Genomic DNA, 10,406 nt, shown 5'->3' with positions numbered 1-10,406 from the left:
CGTAACTCCAAATAAACCTCCAGTGTTTGACATCGAAGCTCCTGCTCTACCGTGTCTCTTTCCTGAGTCGGTGACTCCCACTGCATTGCTACACAGAAGTTTCCCTTACAGTAGTCACATTTGTCTACAAATTATTTAGAAATTTTACTTCAGTTGGATGGAAAATTTGCAAGGCGAAAATGTACCTCACTCTTAGTTTATCAAATCACCGACTCACTATAAAAGAAAATGAAAATTGGCATCAACAGCACGAAAACAAAACCGGTAGGAACCATGTTGTCAAAGTAGCAGCAAAAGGAGCCAATGTAATGTACTGCTCTCTTGCGACACCTTTGTTTGTCTATGAAGTAGATACAGCATCCTGTACCTTAGCTTGTCAAGAATTTGTTGGCAAGACTTATTGAAAAACTTGCTTTGGTCTTGTTGTTATTATTAAGCTGTCCTTTTGGTTGTATAGTTGTCACAACATAGTTCCCCTTTATGGGCAGTGACTAATCAAATGGGTGTGGTCGAGACATAAAAGCCAGGTACTTCTCAAAGCCGGAGCCTATTTGTGATGTTTCATGATCAGCTGTTTTAAGGAGCGACATCATTTGTGTCTTCTATCGTTAGTTAGACACAGAAAACATTGTCAATGGCGTCAGAAAACTATGGGGAAATAAGCTTGGAGGCTATGTGTAAGTTACTGAAAGATAAAGGACTTGGAAAGTGGGAAGATACATTTAAAGGTAAGTTTCTGGTTTGGTTATTTAAATTGATGATTAGGTTTTATATCATCGCTGGCCTAATTGAATAAGCTGATGAAGAAAAATGCTTTAGTTTTTTTTTTTATTCAACTTAGTTTATAAACTTGTCATACAAAATACAATGTGATACATGACTGTAATTCACTGCATCTTCTTTTACCCATAAAAGGCTGTTATTAAGCTGCGGGAGTTCAATGATGGTGTTCTGACTGAGATGGGCATAGAGTGAGTATCATTCCTTGTCAAACCAGGTTTAACATCATGAAAAGAAGGAAGTGTGTTGCACATTGTCCTGAAGCAGTGGCACTAATTTGGTGCAACAACTTCCCCCTGGCTTGACTTTTAACTTATAACCTACTATGTTTTTTTTAACGATTTCTTTAGTCCACCTGAGGATCGTCAGAAAATCTTGGAGATGATTGTAGCTGGGGAGCCATCAGCTCCCAAGGTGATATCATATTTAGTTTTATTTATTACATCATACTACATGTTCAGGGCCTTCAGAAGAAATGGAGCTTGTTTAGTTGTACTCTTTAGGGTCATCATTTCACAGGTTTTGTTGTTGTACGTATTCTGTTAGGTGTTTAATGATCCAATCCACGGACATATGGAGTTGCACCCTCTTCTTGTCAAAATCATCGACACGCCTCAGTTCCAGAGATTAAGATACATCAAGCAGCTGGGGGCGGGCTATTTTGTTTATCCTGGAGCCTCCCACAACCGGTTTGAACACTCAATTGGGTATGTCCAATGTGTGTTAATGTTATCCAAAATCAATATTAAGTGAAGACTTGTTTGCTGTAAATGGACTGTATTTACATATGGCAGCACCTAATAAACAGTTTAAAACAAATTGAATATCCTGTTTTGTAGAAGGACACTCAAGTGGTAATTGTGTGATGACTTTTTATTGTTGTGTGCTCTATGCTTTGGTGAAGGGTGGGGCACTTAGCAGGAGTGTTTGTGAAAGCGCTGAAGGAAAAGTAGCCGGATCTTGGCATCACAGACAGAGACATCCTTTGTGTTCAGATTGCTGGGCTATGCCATGACCTGGGTGAGTGATACACACCTTACTCTTTAATATGAATAATTCATCAACAAAATGACAATTTGCATATAACAATTACTTACCCTGTATTAACTTTTTAATTATTGAAGTTTTTCTCACATACACTTTGAAACAAAGATTTAAAAAAAAAAAGTATGTTAAAATGTCTAACTTCAGTTTGTTTTATAGCCAATCGCCATTTTCTTAAAATATTAATTTTTCTCCATATATAGGACATGGACCCTTTTCCCATCTGTTTGATCAAATGTTCATCCCCAAAGCAACACGCCCATCTGGTCCACTAGGTGAAAAAATGAGAACCTGGAAGGTGAGCAGTTATTATTCCTATTGTCTGTATTGTGTGACTTTATACCCAACAACAGAAATAAAACACATTTATAAAACACAGCCAGCAGCTGCATGTCATGATCTGATCGTGTTTATTTGATCTGTGATTTTGACTGTTCTACCGTATTGCAATACTACACGGTAAAAGTGTTTGTCTTCTGCCTTAAAGTCAAAACTGCTCCACCAGTTGAAAATCTTCTCAAAGGTTGTAGGTCACCCCTGTGAGGAATTCTATGAATCAACCATAATACCGTAGTGAGGCTGGCCATCAACATCTCTGATCCCTAACATGTCCTGAACAGTGAATATGAATTGTTACCATCAAGTCGGAGGTACAGGGTCCCACGATTTAATAAAGTTAGACTGAAGCACTCCTTTGTGCACCAGTCCATCCTCTAATTAAATACAGAGCTCAATCCCAGGACAAATGTGCGCTTGAGGGTCTTAAGCCTGTTTTCTCTTCAGTGATTGTTATGTTAAATGTTTGTTTTCTTGTATCGTGTCTTAATATTTGTCCCTGTTTGATGTTGCAAATGGAGCTGCTATGATGCAATATAAAGTATTATCTTACCTTATCACACATGCAATATTTAACGTTAGGTTTGAAATTGCCTTTAATTAATATGTTGTATTTTGTTGCTTTTTTCAGTCAAAAGCAATAAAGCATAATCCTTTCCTAAATGATGCACTATTCCTTTAAGCACAATTAGTTGTGGCATTCATGGTATTATGAGACACACGCAGGGTACTCTCTCAAAGGATATTATAACTACCTTTGTCTGCTTTCTTCCAGGAACTTCTTGAAAGGTTTTCATATATATCATATATGAAAAAAAACTGGGCAAGCTTACACACATATATATATATATATATATATATATATATATATATATATATATATATATATATATATATTCATATTCTACTCTTAATTCAGGCGTTTCAGTTTAGTTAAAGGGTAAATGGAAACAATATCACTTTAACTTATCAATATGAAATGTATTGATTGCACTATTGGCATACAGAATAATGACACGCCTCACATTTATTATTTTAATGATGCTTTTCATTCTTCTCTTTCCCATTTTCCCTTACTCAATAGAATTGATGTCATTTTTGACTTTTTCAGTTTCAATAACCATTACAGCTGTGTTAAATATCAGCAATAACTTAAACATGTATGAGAAGAGTGGGAGTGGTTAAACATCTGGTATAGGGGGAGCGGTGTAAACCAGTCTGTGTGCTTTACAGAGATCCCTGTCGTTATGTAAGTTTTGGCAACTAAACTGTCATGTTTTCAGCAAAGCCAGGCCCTTTCTATTCAAACAGTGAGTCATTGTTCATTTTTATCACTTTGAATTCTCATACTAATATATCAATGAATTTGTGTTCCTTGCAGCATGAGGACGCCTCTGTAGAAATGTTCGACCACCTGGTGAGATCCAATGAGGATCTGCAGTGGATGATGGAGGCATATGGCCTGAAGCTGTCCGAAGACTTGGTCTTCATCAAAGAGATGATTAAACCCCCGGAAGCTCAAGAGGAAGTCAGTCATGCAATTTGAATTGAATGATATCAGCATTATCTTTGTTATTGCTACAATAGCCAATGTCTAATGCCAGTCACTCTGTGCTGTCATCTCCACAGTGGCCATATGAAGGCCGTCCAGAAGAGAAGTCCTTCCTCTATGAGATTGTGGCCAACAAAAGAAACGGCATTGATGTGGACAAGTTTGACTACTTTGCCAGGTGGGGCTTGGTTCAACAGCTAGAGCAGTTCACTTTCTAATGCAATTAAACAAATGTGTATTATACAAATAAATAATTCACATTTAGAACATAGTCCTGGTTATTAAAGAACATGTAGCATTCTCCTGGTGTCTTACATGAGTTTTTGTAATAAGCACATTTTCTTTACTTGTCTTGCCTTTGTGTCCTATCAGGGACTGCCACCACCTGGGCATCAAGAACAACTTTGACCATGACCGCTTCATAAAGTTTGCCAGGGTGTATAAGGTGGACGGGCAGAAGGTGAAAGGGCAGAAGCACATCTGCACTAGAGAAAAGGTGCTGACTTTGTGACATCTGTTTTGGATCAGCTTTTATAACAGCAATCAATTGAAATTATTTGTGGTAACTTATAGATAATTCTGTTAACAGGAGGTGAACAATCTCTATGACTTGTTCCACACGAGGTACTCTCTCCACAGAAGAGCCTACCAGCACAACGTGGTTAAGATCATAGAGCATATGTGAGTATCTTCCCTTCTCACGTTGGTACTCTGATTTGAATAATTTAATTTAATCAAATATTGTGTATGGTATATGCACAAAGTAATAACATATTACTTTCATACAGGATCACAGAGGCCTTTTTAAAGGCAGACCAGCACATCCAGATTAAAGGCTCAGGAGGGAGGATGTTCACCCTCTCCACAGCCATAGCTGACATGGAGGCCTACACCAAGCTGACAGGTCAGCAGAAACCACTTTGTGCTGTGAGCTTGTCTTTTAACAATAAAACAAAGCATTATTCATAAACTTACCATGTATTTTTGATCCATTAGAGACACAGGCTTTCACTAACACTCCTCTAAAAAGACTAAATCCTCACTATGATCTATGTAGAAGAAGATGGTGAAGAAAACTTTGTTTTTTGTCACCTCAAAGTGAATTAATTATTAAAAAAACGAGAAAAGTCTTGATGAATTTAAGTAAAAATAGCATAACAATATCTAACATTTGTTTACAAATGTATGCACTATACTCCATGTCTCGTTTATCCAACACTTCTTTGGGGGGGAAACGTACTATTTAAAACACTACTGCATAATCAGGTGCACTGGGGAACTACTCTTCTGTGCGAGTACTGTTAATGCAGAAATGATCATTTTGGTGGTACCGTATTCCTTTTATCTTGTTAGTATGTTTAACAACACAACAAAATAAACTCACCAGATAAATCGTGGCTGAACCTGTCTCTGCGGTCCTGCCTGGGTCTCGTCATGCTGCTTCCCTGAAGGCTCCCACAGGATTGTAGTTGACATCTTCGTAGATTCATCTTCTTATTACAGACACATGCATTTCCTAACATTCGGTCTATATGCTGTAAAATGTATTATCTCTTCGATTTACACACGGCATCTATTGCACGTCTGTCCGTCCTGGGAGAGGGATCCCTCCTCTGTTGCTCTCCCTGAGGTTTCTCCCATTTTTCCCCCTTAAACTGTGGGTTTTCTCCGGAAGTTTTTCCTTGTACGATGTGAGGGTCTAAGGATAGAGGGTGTCGTTTTTCTCATACTGATATTCTGAACAATCTGTGCTGTTGTATTTGCTGTAAAGTGTCTCTACTGTAGGCTATTTTTATTATATGTACAGCACTTTGGCTCGACCAAAAATCGTTTATAAATGTGCTATATAAATAAAACTTGATTTGATTTGATTTTGACCAGAAAACCTTATGCTCTTACTGGGGTAACGAGTTTGGCCAGGGCATGCCACAAGGACATGCTAATAACAACAGGCACATTAGAGCAGATAGGGTTAACTCACCATTTAATCCTTTCCTTACACCTTTACACTTATGTTTTTGGTTTTGTAAAGGTTAAGTTAAGACACAACCATTGGCAATTTAGATTCAAAGTAATGCTCTTCGGCTCACGGAGAAACAAAAACTTGCCATTCTGGTTACAGATGATATTAACAGACTATTTGGTTTAGCAAATGCAATTTGGTCATGGAGTGTTTTTCATATTTTTAAGAACAAATTAAAGTAGAACAAATGTTATCACAAAGTTGTTCTGCAGATGTTGTGTCTCATGCTTCTCAGTTTACAGTGTCAGTGACTTCCTTTTTCTAACTTGCTCTTCTGTCCTGTTTGTCCTTTAGATTGTGTATTTGACTAAATACTCAACTCCACAGAGGATAATCTCCAAGAGCGAGGCAAGGGAGATTCTAAAAAACATCGTCGATCGTAAACACTACAGGTTTCTGGGTGAAGTCAAGCATAAAGGAACCCCAACCAAGGTGTGCAGTAATGTATTGTTCCTGTATTACATCACATATTTGTAATCAATAATCTCAAGGGATCGCACAGCAGGAAAAAAGATCGATGTCATCTCTTCATCAAAAGAGATCACGGCAGGAGGGGGCAAAAGCGTAACCTTAATTTGTTTTAAATAACAGTTATTTTCTTAATGTATTTAAAAGATGTAACTCAGGAAAGCTTAATTAATTTATGTTTCATGACACAACTCTCATTATATCCTATCTCAGTTTGAGCAGACACGCCTTCGGTTACCACTAATTATTTTACTTCAAATTGATGCATATTACCTTATTTCTTTACATACAAATATCAAAAGTTGAGTTACGCTTTTTGCTTGGCAACCTTTGCTGGTGATTGATTACAGTCCATATTTTTGTCTCATTTGCAAAGGGTTAGCAAAATCGGTTCAGTCCCCTTTTGAATTTGTCCCTGATTATTACAAAAGTTAAGTTTGTTAAAACAGAGCTGAATGTAATGCAACTAATGTGGTTGAAGAACACATTGCTTGTTTCTGTTGTCTCTATCACTTTACATTGCCTCTTTTCGTATTGTACCTGGCTTTTAAGCAGACTATCCTAGAATTGTTGTTTAGAGAAACTATGCCGTATGAGCAAGAAAGATCATAGTACGAGGTCACATAACACTTAGACTACATCCACAGTAATCCACTGCGTAAAAAAAGCCTTGCGTTCACAGTAGCTATTCCGGGTGGTTTTTATAGAGACCTACGCAGTGAACAATAAAAGAGATGGCGTCATTGTATCTGGAAATGAACAAATCTGCGCCTCAAAGCCAACATCTGGTGAGGTGTGAGTCAGGTGCCTGACTAATAATTATGTCAACAGTATGACATAATCAATGATAAAATCATTAACTTATCATCGTGTGGGGTGTGATAAAACAATCTTTAATACTGATTAAAAACAATTGCTGTGTGATATGACCTGCTGAACTGACATTTAAAATGAGAGATTACACAGAAATTATGAAGCAATATAAACGTTTAATAAACTGCCACACAGACCCCTGACAGCAACTGGGCAAGCTTACATTATCCTTTTGCAAACACTCTGTTTCCAATAGACTGGAAAAGGTTTGCATCAAGAATACATTCGAATAGGGAATCCCTTTCCCATGCCACCCCGTCCCCCCCCTCTTCCCACCCATCTTGCCATTTCACAGAAAATCCTACCTGATGTTTTTTAGCAATCGTCTGAGTTCATCTATATATTATATATATATTTAAGCAATCATACATGAGAGGCCGTTCTTTAACGTCATTATTGGTACGACAGTACTGCGGCAGGACCGAGGCGCTTGCGCCGAGGTCCGTACGCCTGTACTGGAGCAGTTTGCTTTTCAGGCCAAGGGTATACCGTTTTTCTCAGACGCGGAGGGATACTGACTTGTTGTGAAAAGGCACGTTCTATTTGACCGTTCATTGATCGTGGAATCAAACACGCCTATTGACCAATCAGAGAGCTTGCTCACACCTATGTGTTATAGAATATAGCATAACAATTTATAGCATAACAATTTATCCACATAATAAATTAAATAAATTAATAATAGGAATAATAAATTCATTCCTTTTTTTTTTCCACATAACATTTCGTCTGTTTAAGCTGAATTGCGATTAACTCCTAATAAACCACAATTGCACCAAGGTGTGCGTATATGTACAATCATCATTTACATGAATGATATTACCCGATCAGCAGCTCTTTGAATAGCCTCTAATGTTTCCCCCTTAGCCTTATTAGCAGAATCGATTGACAGCTCTGAAATTAGTAGGTCATGGAAGGATGATATCCATTGCTTAATAAATAAAGTATGTGGGGATTTCCATCGTATTACTATTATTTTTTTCGCTGCTGTTAGACCAGCGAAAAGCACCCTTTTCTGATGTTTCTGTAGATCAAGAGAAGAATCATCATTCAACAATACAATATTTGGGAGACAGGGTATGTGAACTCCAATAATCTCAGATACAATGTCAATAACCTGTTTCCAGAACGTTCTTACTGCAGTACATTCATAAACCATGTGTACATATGTGCCAATAGTCTTTTGGTTACAGAGAAGGCATATGGGGCTTGGAATCATCCTTAATTGACAGCATTTTCTGGTTGACAGGTAATATCTGTGTATCATTTTATACTGTATCAATTGGTGATTGTGGTTACGCGATGTTAAGGAGATATTATTCCATATTCTCTTCCAATCAATAGTCTGCATATCATTTTTTAGATCTGCGTTCCATACTGCAGAGATGCCAATATATCCGGTTAATTTATCTTGCAGTTTTTTATATATATATGAAGTAGTGCCGCTCACACTGTTTGGACTTAATATGACCTTAACCAATTGATGTGTTGGCAGAGGTTGATTCCAAGGAACTCCATATGTGCGCATGGCAGTACGTAGTTGTAAATAGAAAAAGAAGGAAGAGCCAGGCACATTATACGTATCTTTCAATTCTTGGAAGGACATCAAGCCGTTGTCGTTGGTTATGTCAGAAAGATAATGTATTCCTCGGGTTTGCCATTGTGGGAATTGGATTGCTTTTTTCCCAATACGTAGTAACAGGTTATGAAAAATGGGTATGTTACTATGCCAATCTACAGACCAATTGCACAATTTCTCCACATGTTTCCACACTTTCACGGCTTGCCCAATAATTGGTCCAAATGTTTGCATACAGTCATATGGCGACATGGCAGAAAATAAGACATCACCAAGTTTAAGGGGATAGACTATACTTCTTTCAATTTTAATCCAAGGTACATTGGTGCTTTCATCAATCCAGTGTTTTAAGGCTCGAAGCGTGAAGGAATAATAATAGAGCTCGAGATTGGGAACATTAAGGCCTCCACTGTTTTTGTCATATTGTAAAACTTTGTATCTGATTCTTGGGTATTGGTTTTTCCAAATATATTTTGAAATCCTATTCTGAAGTTTGTCCCAGAAACCGTCTGGTAAAGGCAACATACTAGCTAAGAAATTGACTCTTGGTAGAACATTCATCTTTATGATTGAAATTCGTCCTGCTAAAGAAATTGTTATATTAATCCACTTTTTTAGGTCATCTTTAATTGTTGTATACATTATTTTGTAGTTTTTTGCTACTATTGTGTCTAATCAGGCATATATATCAATTCCCAAATACTTAAATTGTTGGACAATCTGCAATTCTGTATTTAAGTTTAGTTCAACCATGGCTCTATTGAGGGGTAAAATACATGATTTATTCAAATTGATCTTGTAACCAGATATTGAACTAAATTGGGTAAAAATATTTAAGAGCTTAGGAAGCGTAGTTGGTACCTCGTCCAAGTCCAGTAGTAGATCATCCGCATATAACGAAATGTTGTGGTCTGTGTCTTTTACAACTATCTGTTTTACTTCTTTGGATAGTCTTATTTTCTGTGCAAGCGGTTCTAGAGAAATTGCAAACAGAAGCGCGGAGACAGGGCAGCCTTACCGTGTGCCACGTAGAATTGGACATCTAGGTGACCACTTATTGCCTGTCAGAACCATAGCACTTGGATTATTATATAGGATCTTGACCATAATCATACATTTTGTCCCAAAACCCATTATTTGCATTGTATGCCACAAAAATGGCCATTCTAGCCTATCAAAAGCTTTTTCAGCATCAACTGATAATACGGCGCAAGGCGATGTTATGTCTGCTGCAAAATGAATAACATGCAGTAGTCTCCTGATATTGTCTGATGAGAATCGGTTTTTCATAAAGCCTGTTTGGTCATAATGAACTAATGTCGGAAGGACTTTCTCCAATCGTCGAGCTATTACTTTTGCATAAAGTTTGATTTCTGAATTTATAAGTGATATTGGTCTAAAACTTGTGCATACGTTTGGGTCTTTCCCCTTCTTGTGTATGAGAGAAATCATAGCTGTATTGATGTCCTTTTGGAAATGTCCTTCTTTAAGTGCTACCTGAATCATTTCCAATAATATTGGTACTAAATCAGGCCAAAACTGGGAATATAATTCCGGAGGGATACCATCTGTACCAGGGGATTTGCCAAGGTTCATGTCTTCCAATGCTTCAGATAATTCTTTAAGTGTTATTTCACAATCTAAGCGATCAATGTCCTCAGGGGATAGATGTGGTAAATTCAGATCCACAAAGAAATGTTCTAACTCTGCCTTTGATGTGTGTACTTGAGATGTATATAAATGTTTATAGA

The 10,406-nt window shown here is 37.4% G+C and overlaps 1 protein-coding gene across 1 annotated transcript; it reads left to right on the top strand.

The window, feature by feature from the left end:
* Positions 1–418: 418 nt before the first annotated feature.
* Positions 419–7,604, top strand: LOC117540739 (deoxynucleoside triphosphate triphosphohydrolase SAMHD1-like). The gene is given in 12 exon segments (XM_034207544.1): positions 419–728; positions 911–971; positions 1,131–1,194; positions 1,327–1,487; positions 1,685–1,800; positions 2,028–2,122; positions 3,542–3,688; positions 3,790–3,890; positions 4,085–4,208; positions 4,302–4,393; positions 4,501–4,616; positions 6,030–7,604. Coding segments are annotated over 12 exon segments (1,188 nt in total). The 5' UTR covers positions 419–634; the 3' UTR covers positions 6,047–7,604.
* The last annotated feature ends 2,802 nt before the right edge of the window (positions 7,605–10,406 follow it).

The sequence above is a fragment of the Gymnodraco acuticeps genome, unplaced genomic scaffold (assembly GCF_902827175.1).
Source record: "Gymnodraco acuticeps unplaced genomic scaffold, fGymAcu1.1, whole genome shotgun sequence".
Taxonomy (NCBI): Eukaryota; Metazoa; Chordata; class Actinopteri; order Perciformes; family Bathydraconidae; genus Gymnodraco; species Gymnodraco acuticeps.
Note: the sequence above shows the minus strand (reverse complement) of the source record. Positions and strands in the feature narration are given on the sequence as shown.